Raw genomic sequence first — 17,883 nt, forward strand, 5'->3', positions numbered from 1 at the left:
CCTTCAACAAATAATAAATTATTATAAGAAAGACTAAAGTTTTGGAGAAAAAAAAGATATAGTGAGCGCACTCTGACTTAATTTACATGATATTTAAAAAAGAAAATCAATTTTATCTTTTTTATCAAATTAACAACTTATTTCTTATGATGGTCAATTTAAAATCATCAGGACAAAATTCTTTTTGATCTCTCTATTTTCATTTTTCTTCTATTACATTCTCTCTAATTTTTAAGCCACCATGTCATGCCCGAATTTTTTATTAAATAGCTCTTAACCTAGGTTACTAATCAAGTTAACTCGGATTAGCATAAAAATAAAAATAATTATCATTATAGTTTTAAAACTCAATTTAGAAATCGATCCGAGGCAAAACATGGATCATAATTGAAGCTGATCATTAATCCGAATTAATGTAAGCAAAAAAAAATTGTTATTATCATATTCTTGAAACCTGACTCGAGAATGGACTTGGGTAAGGCCCGAGTCACGTGTCAAAAGGATCAACTTGAGTTAACCTGAGTCAATATAGAATAAAAATAATTATTATTATCATTTTAAAATTTGATTTGGAGATAAATTTAAGGAAAGGCTTGAGTTACGGATCAAGAGGGTCAACCCGGATTACTGTATGAATAAAAATAATAATTATTATAGTTTTAAACTCGACTCGGGAGTTGACCGGAGCAATGCCTGGAGTGAACTCGTCAAGTCAATCATGGTTTTATAAATATGATTATTATAAAATTATTAATTTAAAAAATCATTGTCAACTAAAATAAAAAATAATAATATTTAATCACTATTTTTAAATAATTAAATTTAACAATAATACATATTAAAAATAAAATAATTTTTATTTTATATTTTATCATGTTTTTTCTACCATAATCAAATAAGATAAAAAATAATGAATTTAGCTTGTATAGTATTATATCTCATCCTCTTTTGTGGGCCTGTCTTTTCCGGCTTCACTATTTCTATTTTTTTAAGGATCATAATGGATAGTACGCTAATTCATGTTTGAATTTGATTGACAAGTGAAATTGTTTTTTTGAACTATCACATGGGGTTTCAGTTACAGAGAAAATTACAGGAAATGATCTTTTTACCAATGTACCAACAAAGATAAAAGAGAAGGGATTTCAGTTAAGAAAATCCAAATTTATTTTTATTTATATATTAATATAAATATCCGATATAAATGTAAATAAATCCAAATCTTACCGATAAAAGAGATTGTTCCCCGGGCTAAAACACACTCATAAATAAAATTAAAAAAAATAAAAAAATCGGATGACCTCTTCAGAGGAGAGAATAAAAAGAAAAAATCAGTACGGGCGTGGAAAACTAGTCAAAGAAAATCATCTAAGTGATTTAATGTAATTTGAGGGGTCAATCCCAGGCCCAAAAAAACCCATCCCTTTTTGGCAATCATCAGAGGCTCTTTGCCCTTTTCGGGGAATAGGACCTGAGAGAAAGAAAATCACCTGCCAATTGCCATGCAAGAGAAATTATTGAAAAAACCAAAAAACAGAGAGGAAGGGCGTTGTAGTAATTTAAGCCGACTAGCAGTTGAATCGAGATGTCAAATAACTGCACGGGCATGGGTGTCCAGTCCATAGCTCCAACAGCTGTAAGGTCAGAGTCGTAAATCACTCGAAAGTCGATGCCCAAATTGCAACTCTTTAATTATAATTTATCCATCGAAGATCCAACTTTGCCATCCAGAAAACCCCCAATTTCCATGCGACGACGAAATCACCCAAAATTTCAAGGAGAAATCTAGAGAGAGAAACAAAGCCTGTGAATTCTAGACAGATAGGGGGAGGGAGGGAGAGAGAGTCACAAGCACACCAACACGAACGGGGAGAGACGGAGAGAGTGTTCTCTTTTATATTTTTTTTTGGTAATGGCGGAGGGTAAAAAGGAGAAGAAATCAAGCAGTAGCAGCAGCAGTAATGAAGAGAGCGTGAAGCTATTTGTGGGTCAAGTACCAAAGAACATGACAGAAGCTGAGCTTCTGGCAATGTTCAAAGACTTCGCTTTGGTAGACGAAGTCAACATCATTAAAGACAAGACAACTCGCGCTTCCAGAGGTTGCTTACTTGCTTTAGTTTCTTCACATTCTCCTGATTTCTTCCCTTTCGATTCAAGATTCGTAATGTGCAGTCACTCTTACAACCCTAATTTTTATTTATATTTAGGTTGTTGTTTTCTAATATGTCCATCCAGACAAGAAGCAGACAAGGCAGTTAATGCTTGTCATAATAAGAAAACATTGCCCGGGGTTAGTTCTTTCTTTAATTTGATCTCTCCATGTATAGTTTACTACTTGCTGTTTTCTTGTTTTCTATCACATTGTATTGTAGATGAAATCTCCCATCCCGGCAAACTACTCAAGTAGTTTTTTTTTAGTTTCCGCGATTGCTTACCGTGGTTGACTTTGGGTAAATGTAATCGTGGAATCGTTTATACTGTGTTTGATATACTGATGTTGACGATTGTTAAGTTAGTTATTATTTACCAGCATGATAATCATGTGAAAACAATTCTCAGTGATTTACAGTAGTGGAATATGCTTGCAGCATATGTAAATTTTACCGTGTTAGAGCATGGTTGTTACAATGAGGACCGGTTTAGTTAACGAGAGTATAGTGATGATGCTAATTGTATATTGGAAAGGGGTCGGTGTTTTAGAGGGATGAAAAGAAGTTGAATTTGACAAGTGGATATCATGACTGGCAGTTAACAATGCACTTTTATTGGATATTGGCGATGAGAGGGTAAAATATGGTAATTGTGGATTTAGATGGCAACAAAAAGATAAATGGGTGAATCACTTCATACATTATAAAATTTGTAGAAGACAGAAAATGTTGAGAGATTCTAAACCAAAATGGAAATTGTTTTGAAGAACGCATTTTAAGGAAGTTTTGCCAGAAACTAAGTTTGACAGGAATAAGGTGTGATGGAATGTTAAGAGGTATTTGAATATTTTAAATTTTCTTGTAAAGTCAATTGTCATTAAAAAAACATTGATATTGTTAGTTCATTATACTGGATTATTTTTAAATTTCCACCATATGTTCACTATTGATCTTCGACATTTGATGGTTATTTATACCGTTTCTCAATTACAGTTATTATAGATGAATATTTATGCAATCTAGGATTTTGCTGGCCAAGGTGCTTCGGTTAATCAGGATTTCTGTTTAGGCCTAGCCTTTTTTTTGTCTGTGGGTGATCTGTTTCTTTTAACGGTTTAACTCCCAATGCCTTCTTTTTGTTAAACATATCTGTGGAAGTGTTAGAGCTGCTTTTTTTGGAATCTAATTACCTGCAATGCGGCCCTTGATCAGTGCTAGCTTTGTATGACCAGTGCTTTTATTTTTCTTTCTCTCTGATGCTTCATCTCATTGTCTCTCTAATTCAAATGCATCCTGTTCTTTCTGTCCAATTCAGGCATCTAGTCCGTTACAAGTGAAGTATGCAGATGGCGAGTTGGAAAGGCTAGGTGTAATATAATATCATTGACTGTTGATTAGTTGCCATTAAGATCATTATTCTGGATTGCTGCAGCAAGATTCCTCATTGCCTTATCTGATTACTGTTATTTTATTCACTGTCTTATTTAATTTATCTTGTTACATTATGTTTCTTTTTTGTTCTTCTTGCTATCCAGAACACAAACTCTTTGTTGGTATGCTTCCAAAAAATGTTTCTGAAGCTGAAGTCTCTGATTTATTCTCTAACTATGGAACTATAAAGGACTTGCAAATACTAAGAGGTTCTCAACAAACAAGCAAAAGTACTCCCGATCTCTTATCTGGCTGTTGTTGTGAAGCACTGAACTTTACTGTTCTTGCTGATGTCAATTAATTAATTGGTAGGCTGTGCTTTTTTGAAGTACGAGACAAAAGAGCAAGCCCTTGCTGCCCTGGAGGACATCAATGGAAAGCATAAAATGGAGGTGAGGTTTATTGGCTAATTGGACTGATAGTTCTCAAGTTCAAGCAATTACTCTTCTTTCTAGTCAGAGCCCAACTTTAATTCTTTGTTAATAATGTGATGGGAAAAGTCACCCTTTCCTGTCTCTGTTTTTTTAATCAATGTTGGCTATCAAATTGAACTCACATGTTATATAAGGTTGTTCTGTTACATAATGTAACATCATGGACCTGCCCAGTAAAATTGGTCATTTAGTTACTTCAGTGGGGACATGCTAATTATTTTGGTATGGCAGATCAGAATCGTGTCACGAATTAGCGTGTTAAAATAATTTCTGTAGCTTTCTCCAAACTTGAATAGCCATAATCTTTATTTCCTGAATAGGCTGTACAAGGTGAAGGTATAGAACTGTTCATAAATTTGCAGCAATATATTTTTCCCTTTAAACAAATTTAAAATTTAAAATCAAAACTTATCTTCCATTTTATGCTCACTTTATTGACAGATGTTGTAGCAACGAGATTCCACGTTTTAATATTGGCTTTTTTTTTCACAAAGTTATTGAAGGATTGAGGGGAGAGGAGACAGTCTCTGTAAACCCTTTTAGCACCTGAGAACTCAGCAGTAATATGGATGCATGAATTAGTGACATGCAGTCTGATCACTATCTCTTGCTTTGCTAGGGTTCAAGTGTTCCTTTGGTTGTCAAATGGGCAGATACAGAAAAGGAAAGGCAGGCTCGGAGGGCTCAGAAAGCACAATCGCAAGTTATGCCTAACACTGATTCACAACATCCGTCTTTATTTGGTGCCTTGCCAATGGGATATGCTCCCCCTTACAATGGATATGGATACCAGGTCTGTTTGCTACTAACTATTTTTCAGGGAATACCTCAGTTTCTGCAGTTCCAGAACCTTTTGGAACTTGTCAGGATCTTTCTGGCCCCATAACTTCCTAGTCTCTTGCTTGCCTTTCTTCATTTAATTTACACCTTTTTTTCATTTACTATTCAAAATCAAAATGGTGTTAAGAGTGTGGTAATCTATGTTCTCCTTGTAGGCTCCTGGAGTTTATGGACTTATGCCATACCGTCTGCCACCCATGCAGAATCAGCCTGCATTTCATAGCATGGTTCCTCCAGTAAATCAAGGAAATGCATTGCGTGGTGGAATCAGACCTGACCTTTCACCCAATATTTCCCCTAGAAATTATGCTCCTGCTACTTATATGGGCTCTGCTTATCCTACGGTGACAGGTCTTCAGTATCCAGTGGCATATCCTGGAGCAATGATGACTCACCGGCCTTTGAGTAGTTCACCTGGTGCATTGTCACCCACAGTTGTGAGCAGTAATTCTGCAACACCTTCAGGTGTCGGTGGAAGTTCCGGGGTTCAAGTGGAAGGTTTGTCATCTATACAATCATTCTGTGTTTTGTTACTTGTTACTCTTTTTTTCTTTCTTGGTGGTGCTTTTCTGCTAACAGCCTGCGTTCTTTGTCTTAGGTCCACCTGGTGCTAATTTGTTTATATATCACATACCTCAGGAGTTTGGCGATCAAGAACTTGCCAATGCTTTTGAAGCATATGGTAAGGTCTTAAGTGCCAAGGTTTTTGTTGATAAAGTAACTGGTGTTAGCAAATGCTTTGGTATGCACTCTTTATTACTGTTACATGTGAATTTGACATTTGTGATTTGGAGATCTATCTACATATCTTATAGGCTTTTATTTGCAGGATTTGTTAGTTATGACTCACCAGCAGCAGCTCAAAATGCTATTACCATGATGAATGGATTCCAATTAGGTGGTAAGAAATTGAAGGTTCAGCTTAAGAGAGACAATAAACAGAGCAAACCATATTGATCGGCAGGTGAGTCAAGGAAGCAAGCAGAATTCTCTGTGATATGTGGTCGCATGCAACCTGGATATATGGGAGTGACTGGTATCAGCATATTGGGGTGGATAGATAATATCTGGTCATTTGCATTTCCCCATCCTTGTAATTGCTTCACGGGATTGAAATTTCCAAAACTTGTAATTCATGGTGCATTGTGCGCCAATACAATTTGTAATTTGTGTACCATGGAAGTTCATTTAGAGATTAATTATCAATTTATTGATTTTTCCATTAAGAGCTTCTGATAGTAATGTTGTTGAAACATCTTTGACAGATTCTTCTCTGATACTCTTGCTATTTATTAAATGACCATTTTCTCTCTCTTTTGTTTCCTTTTCTCATCGGCTAAACGAATCATGGGTAAGTATGTTTAAGGACACTTTGGTTGTATCAAATGTGGCTCATCCTCTGCTTAGTGAATTGTGCAATTGTCCTGTTATTTGTTGTTTCTCTTATGTATCACAGTATTGAAATTGTGTGACATAACAGTGAAATTGTAGGATATTGAGACAAAACTTCTGCCTGTTTCATGACAAGTGCATGAATGGTTGTGTCAAACCCAAGTTACATGGATCCCCCCTCCCCTGTTCATCTTAAGTATATGTATTCAGGTCCAGAACTATTCAGGTATTGTGATGATGATATCATGCCTGTGAGTTTTTGTGCTTTTTTCCTGCATTGGTTGCATGGTGCTTGTGGTGATGTTTATCGTATCCATTTAGGTCAGGTTGCAATGGATCATAAATGCTTGTTTCCCCTTATTAATTGGATTTTTGATAAATCTTACTGGATCAGTAGGATTTAAGATGCTTCTTTTGTTTGACAATTTTTTGGTATGATCTCTTGCAGTTCCTCATTCCAAAACATTGAACTGGTGGTTCATTTCACAGGATAAAGGTATGTTTGATCTTGAAGCTTTGCCTGTATTCGAGTTTAAACTTAGGTTCTGATAATCTCTTTCAGCTCGTTATTTTGTTTCTACTGTAATTCATTTCACATGATTTGCATGCATTTAAGTTTAGATATTTGTCCTTGATCGACTTTATGAAGATTGCTCTTCTTCAAGGCTAAACGAGTTTCAGGAAGGTTGAAAAACTTATATATCTCATGTTTAAATCGTTATTTCCTTGAGGCGACTGTTACACAAAGATGTGTCATGAGGAAAACAATGAAGGGAAACATTATTGCTCCAACAAAGTTCTGGATGGAAAAGGTATTCTGCTATTGGCCTTTGAATTCTCAATTACTTCTTATTTCTTTAACCATTTGAAGGGGCTGTTTTTCTCTCCTTCTGTGTATGTCTTGGAATATATCCTTGATAACTACATTCAAATCTTTCCCAGGCCAAGCCTTGGATTTCTTATTCTTAGCATCTGCTCAATGTTAACATGGACTTTGTTGATGGTTAGGAATGCTTCTAGATCACTCCTTGTAGGAAATCACTTGTCATTCCATCGCACTCTAAGGTATTGGGACTACGAAAAAACCCTGTGTTGATGTATTTTTACGTTTTGGGTGAATGATATGGTGACTGTCCTGCTTTTGTTCTTCTCTCCTTGTTCTCTATGCTTCGAGTACTAATTCCACGGCTAAAATTTTTAAAATAGGGAGGATTGCAGAGCTTATAGAAGCTTTCAACCTTCCAGAGATATGGTACAGAGCTGGGAGTATGCTTCACGTGTTACTTGGGCGGCAGCTCTTCTCAGCATATACGCAAGGAACCGTTGGCAGGGGGGTTTTGACAACTTAATAGACTACGAAATCCTTGTGCGGATTACGAAATGAACGGGATAATTTATATTTTAGGTCATTTTCTTGGTGATGCAGGATAAATGTTCATGATTTCAGCTTTGAAGGATCAAAATGAATTATTTTTGGAGCTCGTAATAGAAATATACCAGTGTTTTTCTTCATCTTCCATTAGGAATACTGTATTCTGCTGGTATTGAAGGTTTTGTGTTGCCTTTATTTACTAATTTGGTGGGTTTGGTGTTGAGCTATGGTTTAATTATCTGTGATGTTCATTGAAAAAAAAAAAAAACCTCTTGTGACGTACTAAAATAATGCGTAAATTATTAAAAAAAAAGGGAGAAAATTATAGTTTTCTAAACAAATTATATAGCCTCTCTAGTTTCAAAACCTAATTGAACAATCCATTGACTAATGTTGATAGTTCTAAGTTTAATATTACTTTGTTTCAGAAATAACTTATTTTCTAAGTTTACATTTCTCCCCCCTTTTTTATTTCTTAAAAAATTTATGAAATGAATAAAGAAATTGATTAATTAGTTCTTAAAATTAGAGAAGGTATTTAATTTATTTTGTAAGACTAAAGAGATTGATTAATAATTTACTCCTCTAAACATAGTGTTGAGTAGATTGTTCAATCGGATTTTGCACATTGGGAGGGGCAGTTTTGATGTTGGTGGAGAATTTAGCACTTCTGTAAGTATTTTACCAGCGGTAGTCGTCTGCTTGATAACCATGGCCCCATTGAAAAGATTTTTTTAATCTGTATGATTTATTATAAAAAATAAATAAATTTATTTTTATGTTTTAAAAATATTTTTAAAAAAAATAAAAAAAAATTAAACATGTTTTATTTTTCTATTTGCTATCACAATTTATTTTTTTGTATTTATATCGTTTTAAAATGTTAATATCAAAATTATTTATAAAAAAAATTATTTTAATATATTTTTAAATAAAAAATATTTTAAAAAATAACTATTACTATACTACCAACAATTGGTTTAAATCAATGGTGAAAAAAGTTAATATATTATTTTAATTGCTTAGTTATGTATTTTAATTTAGTGGTTAACACACGGGCTTAAAAGTTAGTGGTTCGATCCATGAAGCAAGATTATTTTTATTCCATAGATGAGTAGAATATGAAATATATTATTTTAAACGCTTGATTAATAAATAAATATTGTAGTTCAGTGGTGAACACACCTAATTTAAGGTGAGGTTGTGGGTTTGATTCATATTAGAAACGAAATTATTTAAATTCTATAAATGACATATGACCTGATATTTATATATATTTTTTTAACAAGTCTATGGCTTTTTACCCCTTTGGCTTTCCTTTATATATATATATATATAAATTTTTCTTTCAATTTATTTTTTAATATGATATTTTTATTTTTTTAGATTTTTTAGGATTTATTTTTAATTTCATCCTTTATTATAAGATTTTATTTAATTATTATATTTCAGTATTGAATTGATAATAAATTAATTTTTATATTTTTTATCAAATAATAAAACTTTTTTGCCCCTTTTTTCATGATCTTTTGGTTTTTTCTTCTTATTCCATAATTTAATAAGGGTTTTTATTTTCTTTGGGTTTTTCCTTTTTTATATATATTTCAATTCCATTCTTTAATACAAGGTTTTTATATAATTTTATTTTTCATATTAAGTTGATGATAAATCAATTTTTATATTTTTTATCATACAATAAAATTTTTTTATATATATATATTTTTTTCAATTTCATCTTTTAATATAATATTTTTAATTTTTTTTAAACTGTTTTTATACATATTTCTTTTCAATGCTATCCTTTATTATACAATTTTTATTTAATTTTATCTTTTAGTATATTATTAATTTTTTTTAATTTATCCAATGAAAAAGATCATTTCCTATCATTTTCATGTGATTTATTTTAAAACTCAAATTAATCAAGCAAAAATTTTAAATTTAAATCCTTATAAGAATGCTAAAAATATTTTGAATAGTTTAGATATTATTGGTTAACTTGGGGTCCTCCTGGGCACTTGATTGTTGGCCGCACACGATTATTTCACATCAAACCACGTTTGCCATCAGTTAAGATCTTATCTTTGTTTGCATTGCCCGGAGAAGGCTAAAAACTTTCCGACACACAGGAAAACAAAAACATTCTAGATAAGCTGCCTTCTTCGAAGTGGATGGGTTCTTTTAAAAGAAAAAATTAAAGACACTCTGTTATTTGCTTTTGATTTATTGATTATTTAAAGGAATCCAATTACGGTTTTGATTCGCTCTCTTTCATAAAAATAAATAAATAAATAATAGACGTTTATTTAAAGGTTGTAGAAGACACGTTAAAAACAACCATTTGAGAAGAAGAAATCATTCTTTAACTAGAATAATATTTTGTTGTTTTCATTTTTTTTTTTAATTACATTGTTTAGTTTGTTGGATTGAATTTTTTAATTTATTTTGATTTTTTGATTTGGTTATTTCAGTATGATAAGATGATTCAAGTTGCATGTTTGGTATATTAACCAGGCTAATGTGAGTTTTTTTTTTTAATTGAATTTTTTTCTTAACTCATCTTTTAATAATTAATAAATTGAGAATTAAACTTTATAATTTATTTTAATTTGTTTTTTATAATATTATTTTAGTCTTATGATCCGAATCGCGGACTTGGACGGTTAACTCGGTTGACTATGGAATTTTTTTGGATAATTTTTTTAATTTTATTTTTTAATATTTGATTGATTAGGAACAATTTAGTTATCTTGGTCTAATAACCCATATCACGGGTTTGGTTGGTTAAACCGAGTCGACGTGTTTTTTTTTTATCTTTTTTAATTAATTTTTTTAAAATTTCATCATTCAATATTGGATTGATTGAGAATTAAGGTTTATAATTTGATTAAATTTACTATTTATATGGTTATCCTGATCTCATGATCCGAGACACAAGTTTGACTGGTTATATTGAATTGACTCAAATCAATTCAATATATTATCATTTTACCATTAAAAAAAACCATTTTAAATTTTTTGAATCAAAATATACTTTTATTAGCTACCCATATTATTTTTAAACTTAACAATCAAGTTATGTTAAACTAAGAGGGTGTTTGGGAATGTGGTAGCAGTTGCTTTTCAAATAGCTTTTCGTGCCGAAAAGCATGTCAATAATGTTTTTTCATTTTTTAAAAATTATTTTTGATATCAGCACATCAAAACGATCCAAAAGGTACAAACCTTATTTAATTTTAGCAAAAAAAAAAATTAAAATTTTTTGAAAAGCAGGTTTGACCGCAACGCCAAACAGGCACCGACACTCGTAAAATTTAAACAAAAATTATTAGAAAACACGCTTAAAAAATAATAAAAAAAATAATTCCCGCGGTGTAATGATGGCAAAGCTGCAAATGGCGGGAATAGTTTAGGAGGTCGTTGATGATCACGGCAAGTATAGAAGGAATGATAAATGATGGAAAAAACGCAGAGATTGAAGACAAGTTGCAAGCTACTTCAAAGCAGTCAATGGAGTGCTGCTTTACTCGGTCATGGATTAGACGCTACTTCCTCATTTGATTACTGCAACGAAAACTATATTCTTTTTCTGACGCCCGCACACCATTTTACTCAACTTAAGGCTTACCCTAGTTTACTTTATTGGGCAGCGGTACGCTACGGGTCAGAGAAGAAAAAACATTAAAAAATATATTTATATATTGGATTTTAACTATGAATTCAATAATTTATTTTATCTCATATTGAGATACAAAACATTTCAACTACCCAAGTTAATAAATATGAGTTCACTTATAAAATTTATAGAGATAATCTTAAAAATAAATAAATTAAATATTTCAGTTATGAATTCACTTAATATTAAAGGAAATAGCAGTAAAATATAGCATTTACTCTTTTTATATAAAAAAATTAAGTAAATTTGAGTCAATAAAACAAAATTATCATGCAACTCATGCGTATCATCGGATTTAATAATATTTTTTTTATCTTAGAAATTATTTATTATTTAATTATATGACAATAAATCGCATGATATTTTTTTGTAATAAATATTTATTTTAGAAATAGAAAAAACATGATAAGAACATGGTACTAAGATAATAAAAATGTAACAACCCTAACATTTGTGCTCAAAACAAAGAGCAAAAGGTATATTATTGATAATAAATGATGAATTATTTAAAAAATAAATAAATTGAGGGCAATAAAATCATTAAAATAAAAAAAAATAATTAATAAATAATAGTTTGGATGTTGTAAATTAACTCGTTAAACCTACAACTCAGCTCATGGACTCAATTTGGTTCAATGAAATTTTTTATCAAATAATAATAATAATAAAAAAAAAGTCAAATGGAGCTCGGACATATAGGTCCTCAAGCCTGCTCGCCGAGGTCTATCTTAATCTTTTTTTACAAAAAAAAGGGTAGACAACTTTTGTAGAATCTGCAACTAGAGGTCATTGAAAAAAAAGAGCTTTGATTTTCTCGGCTTAAAACTCATTTCAATCCAATTTTTATCCAATAACATCTTAACAAACCTATTCATGGTATCAAAAAAATAAAAATAAAAATAGCTCAAAAAATTAAAATAAACCCATACCAAAAAAACATTCTATGATCAAAATTGTTTTTTCAGGCAAGGAAAAGGAAAAAATACCTATGTAAAACTACCATAATGAAATGGAACTCATTAGCACTTATCTAAACCTTTTTTTTATGGTTGTAATCATCATAAATGATCACTTTTCTTTCTCTAAACTAGAATTAGATGTCCTATTTCTCCTCTAACAAAAATGAATTGAAAAAAAAAAAAAAATTTATCAAAATTATATATTGAAAAATTAAAATGACACGATAAAAAAACAAGGGATGAAAATATTTGTTTTGTATAAAATTCAAAATCACCATCTATTTTACCTGTCATTTTAAATTATAATAATCTTATAAAAAAACAAACTAAAATAAATTTTTAATATATTTCAAAACCAATTCAATATTTTTATGAGAAGGTAAAGAACCCGGGTCGCCGGTGGTAATCTCTTCTGCGAGGTGGAGAACACGTGGTAGACTGAAATGGCTTTCTGTAGTTAGAGTAGTAATGAAGAGTGGTGGTGGAGTGGAGCCCAGGCGACTGCCGTGCACAATTACTCCAAGTAAGGTAACGCTCTTCTCAAACCAAATGTTAATCATGGCATTGAAGATTCTGTGCTGTGGGTGGGTGAGCCCCTAAGTCAATCTTAGATCTTGGTTTTGCCCCTTTTTGTGGGCTTCCCGACCTTCCATTTTCTCCGTTTTCCCCAGTAATTTCTTCTTTTATTTATATATTATTAATGGAGAAATTCAGACCGGTTTATATATGTATTCTTGTTTAATCTATACAGACATTAAAGTTATAATTATATAAACCTTTAACAGTTTTGAGTTTTATAAAACTCTAATTGATAATCTCTAATAAATAAATTTAAACATAACTAATTGAGGATGTTTTTTTCCAATAATTTAGTAGATAGACGAACACTTGTTGTTCTGTTTGAATACTCCGGAGACGGTAAGACCACCCTCCATTTCCCCCCACGTTTCAATTGCTCCAAGTTGATACTGTCATGATTTTCCTGGTCCCTTCAACTGCACAAAGCCAAGGCATATATGATCACAGAGAGCTATTTTTCTTTTGTTTTTTCCCCCTTTTACCCAGTCATGGTTGAAAAAGTTGATCATTTATAGAAAAATATTCCAATCACTTATCTTGACTGTAGAAATATTAGACTTGCATTTTCTTTTCTACTTCTTCCTTTCCATTTTCTCTAGAAAACTTTGACAATATCAATTCTCAACTCGCAAGTCTGCTAATTATAGGTTAATTCAAAGTTTGAAGTTGATTGCATGACTCCAAAGTGTTTTGTTTATTAAAAAAATTCAGTTTAAAAATATATAAAAATAATATTTTTTAAAATTTTTAATATCGGTAAATCAAAACGATATAAAATTATAAAAAATTAATTTAAAATATTATTTTTTTAAAAAAAATAATCAGTACCACTACAATTTTTCTTTAAGTACTACATGTTGGATAAAATATGACTAAGAACATAAGAAAAATAGAAAACAAAACCCGAGTATTTATTTATTTTGAGAATACCATATTATTTTTATCATGTTTCTAGAAGCCATGCTTGATTATGTCGAATGCCCGACCACAGTATACCTTCTAGAAGATTAGCCACATGTCTGTGTCATTTCATTTCCATATCTTTCATAAATATATTAAATACGGTGTCTTTCCCTCATACTAATTTATTCGATTTTTTTTATGAGGCTGACCTATGCAAGAAAAGCTTGTTCTCCTCAATTCAAACTCTGCAAACTACCTACCATATTACTACTATAAACACTTAGGTTTGTCCTGGTACGGGAAATCTTCTGAACAAGGTCGCAAACTTTCAAAACATTAACTGAGAAAGGTTCTCTATCTTTTTCTCCTTCCCATTTTAGATAAAGAAATGGACAGGGTGAAGAATTCTGTTGACGTGTCTCCTTTCTTGCTAGTGGAAGCTGCGGGTGATTCTGAGGTTGATTCCGATCCCACCATGTCCACTATAGATCTTGTTGATGATGATGATGATGCAGAATCATGTAGCTGTGATACATCTGACCATTCTTGTGTTAGTGACATCATTAACGGTGCCTGCAGCAAGGTTGAAGCATACCAGGTCAATTACAATGCGGTTGATGATGATCATGATGATGATGATGGCGAGGAGGAGGAGGAGGAGGGAGTTGAGGTTTGTCAATCATGGGTTCATCATGTCCATGGATTACCAGTGAAGCAAAAGTCATGTGTTTCAGTGGATTCAAGCAATGAATCGATGAACGAGAAGGAGAAGGATAGGTTGTTTTGGGAGGCTTGCTTGGCTTCCTAATCGATTCAACTGTGCAGGATTTCCTTCCTTTTCCCTTTCTAACTCAAGTTTCAGACCATTCTGAGTTTTAATGGGTTTCGTTTGTTTGTTTGTTTTTTAATGAATTTTCCCCTGTTTAGGAAAGAGAGGTGAGAGGTTAAACACAGTAAATTTGTCTTGTTGATTACAAATGTACAAATGATATGCAATAGCAGCTGTTTTTTTTTTTTTTTTTTTTCTGAATCTTTTAGCCTGTGCATGCTCCCAGCAAACATCCCACTTGTTTGCGTTTCAGGAGTTTACTTGATGAGAAATCTAAAAAAAAATGTTTTTGATGGTACTGCGGGTTGTGTAATTCTCCAAGCTTTCTCATAAACTGGATTATTAGCTGGTAGCTTTGAGCAAATTCTCGATCCTATTTCATATATTTCATGGAGCTATGCCTAATAAGTCACCAAATCATGGAGCTAGTCCAGAGAAAAAGTTAGTCTAAAGAACCTTTTGAGCAAGAAAATAGAAAAAGGCCATCTCAATACATTAAGAAACCATAAATTTGGAAGTAAAAAGGAGCAGAGGACATTCAACTCTAACAATCTAGAAATCCTATCTGGACCCGGAGATCCAAAAATTCAAAACAGCCTGCAGTTGCCAAGATTTTTCAGAAAATCTCAACTTCATAGTAACAGAGCAAGGGAGATAATTAACTTGAGAGAAAGTGGAGAAATTGTCATGAACTATGATTCCGTATAGTTACTTTGTGTTCTGTTCTAATAATCAATATATGTACCACACGCATAGGGATTTACTCAAATAACCTTAACTAATCCTAATGTGTTTTGTTTAGTGAATCTTTATATAATAGATATTTTACTAATAATACAATAGGTATTTAGGGCTAAATGGATCTAAAGCTATCACTATACTTAACTTGTATTGAAGAAATGTTAACCGAGATGACAAGAGAGATTTATTGAGCACATTAACAATCTGATTATGCGTACATGAAAAACTAAATTGGCAAATAAATAAGTGGCTTCTAAGTTTGACATCATAGACAAGGAGAATTGTTTTGGAAATAACAAGTTCATGAGCTAGAGTTATGATGCATTTGAGTTTGACAACAACATTAGCAATAGCTTTATATTCAATTTCTATAGAAAGGTCAGTTACACTAAGTTGTTTGCCAGATTTCTTAGAGTTCACATTGTGATAAAGAAAAATAGTATAACCATTAGTGGACTTTTGGTCATTAACATTATCATCCAGTTTAGAATCGCTAAATCTATTGAGAAAGAGATCATTTTGATGAGCCAAGTGCAATATGAAGGATGAAGTACTAAGTAGATAGCGCAAAATGCACTTACATACCAACTAATGAACATCAATGGGAGAATACGTGAAATGGCATGCCTTATTAATTACCAAATAGATATCATATCACGTGAATATGAGATATTGAAGAGCACCCACCAACTATTTAAATTGTATAGGATCCAAATTAGAAGCGTCAATTGATTTGGACAAAGAATAGCCAACAACAATAGATGTATTAACTGATTTACACTATGATATGCTAGTTTTCTTAAAAAGATCAGTAATGAATAGCTGTTGTGAAAGAAGCAAATCAGTTGGTGGAAGAAACCTCAATTCCAAAAAAGTATATGTAAAGGTCCAAGATCACAAATGTAAAACTTAGCACCCAAACTTGTAATAAGATACTTTAGAAAGGTTGGAGTATCACTAGTTAGTAAAATATCATTGCCTTAGTAGAATGAAGAGTTAACCAAGAAGTATCAGCTCTGGAACTATGAAAACCCAAGAAGACCAAGAACTAACCAAGCTAGTTAAAACATGCATTAGGTGTCTATTTGAGACCATAAAAGTAATGTATGAGTTTGCAAACATGGTATATAACCAATGATCAATGAAGCCATAAGGTTAAGCCATAAACACATATGCATCAAGAAATCCTTTAAAAATAAAAGCATTATAAACATGAAGTTGTGTACTAACTAGCCACGAGTAACATCAACACATAGCATTGTCTAAATAGCACAAGGTTTCACCACTAGACTAAATATCTCTTGAAAATTAACCATGTCCTATTAATGAGATAGCTTTTGGCAACCAAATGCTTTGTAACACTGAGTCCCATTTGACATGCATTTAATTTTATATATCCATTTTACAATATATCACATTTATAGTTAGATCATATGGCATTAAAGAATAAGTATCATTAGAAGCTAAGAAAGAGAGTTCGATAGCTATAGTTGATCGCCACTCAGAATATCATTTGACCTTAATAAGAGATGATGATTCAGAGACAGTAAAAAAAGGATGCTAATCATGCTCAAGAAAAACAAGGGTAAGGAGGACACAAATGAGTGAAAGACAACATGATGAGAGGAAGGTAAGGAGGGTGTGAGAAATTAAGAGGAAGATGAGGTGGATTAAGAGTGTGTTTGGCAGTGTGGTAGCGGTTGCTTTTCAAATAGTTTTTCATGCCAAAATACATGCCAATAATATTTTTTTTATTTTTTAAAAATTATTTTTAACATCAGCACATCAAAACGATCCAAAAAGTACAAACCGCACTCAATTTTAACAACAAAAAAAAATTCAAAATTTGACGAAATGCAGGTTGAAACGCACAGCCAAACACTCTTTAAGAACCATTTAAAATTAAGGTTGAACCTACTTTTCATTAAAATTTAAAATTTTTTTTGCTTTAAATTAATTTGTTTTTAGTGTTTTTAAATCATTTTAATATACTATTATCAAAAATAATTTTTTTTAAATAAATAAATATTATTTTAATGGATTTTTAAGCAAAAAAACAGCTTTCTTCACTTTATCTAAAAAAGTCAAGGTTTTTGTTATAGAACCATCAAAGTCAAGACAAACTAAGAAGAATGATGAGGAAAGAGTTTGGACAATGATAAGATGGCCTAATTTATAAAGGTAGAAATCAGCTCTATAGAGCTTGAAAGGGTGAAGCTCAATTTGGCATGGTGGAATTGAAAAGCAGAGAAATGATGACTCAAAAAGGGTACAATGGTAATCAATATATATACGGTGAGAGTGAATGTCTAGTAATATGAGAGTATTGATTTTCTTAGGTATTCACGAGTCTATGCAATATTCTATGATACTATAATAGAGCCTCGATACAGCACACCAAAGCACTCAGCTAAAGCTCCCAACTTTACCATAGATGAACTTAGCTCAGCAAATGAAGCACACACGTAGAACAAGTGAACCAAGTAACAGTGTACTCAGGATCAGATTTGTCTGTTGGACCGAGAACACGGAATCAGACATGGAGAACGTGTTACAGAGGAGCCTAAAATTACAGAG

At 31.9% G+C, this 17,883-nt stretch overlaps 2 protein-coding genes across 9 annotated transcripts; both read left to right on the forward strand.

Annotated features, from left to right (window-relative positions):
- Nucleotides 1-1,628: 1,628 nt before the first annotated feature.
- LOC118041422 (RNA-binding protein BRN1) lies at nt 1,629-7,759 on the forward strand. Of its 8 annotated transcripts, none has more exons than XR_004686320.2 (13): nt 1,629-2,099; nt 2,208-2,290; nt 3,466-3,517; nt 3,686-3,811; nt 3,894-3,973; nt 4,635-4,808; nt 5,011-5,353; nt 5,454-5,597; nt 5,685-5,819; nt 6,696-6,743; nt 6,869-7,059; nt 7,256-7,312; nt 7,454-7,759. XR_004686320.2 is itself a non-coding variant. In XM_035048745.2 (9 exons), exons 1-9 carry the CDS (start codon nt 1,913-1,915, stop codon nt 5,810-5,812), a joined length of 1,317 nt encoding a protein of 438 aa, XP_034904636.1. In that variant the 5' UTR covers nt 1,631-1,912; the 3' UTR covers nt 5,813-6,081. The 8 variants fall into 8 exon arrangements, 1 of the variants encoding a protein (XP_034904636.1); XR_012167946.1 differs by having other exon boundaries at nt 6,897-7,059; XR_012167948.1 differs by having other exon boundaries at nt 6,979-7,059; nt 7,190-7,312.
- A 6,166-nt stretch (nt 7,760-13,925) lies between these two features.
- On the forward strand, nt 13,926-14,752 carry LOC118041421 (uncharacterized). The gene has a single exon (XM_035048744.2). The coding sequence runs from the start codon at nt 14,125-14,127 to the stop codon at nt 14,542-14,544; it is 420 nt and encodes a 139-aa protein (XP_034904635.1). The 5' UTR covers nt 13,926-14,124; the 3' UTR covers nt 14,545-14,752.
- The last annotated feature ends 3,131 nt before the right edge of the window (nt 14,753-17,883 follow it).

This window comes from Populus alba, chromosome 14 (assembly GCF_005239225.2).
Source record: "Populus alba chromosome 14, ASM523922v2, whole genome shotgun sequence".
In the NCBI taxonomy this organism is placed as follows: Eukaryota; Viridiplantae; Streptophyta; class Magnoliopsida; order Malpighiales; family Salicaceae; genus Populus; species Populus alba.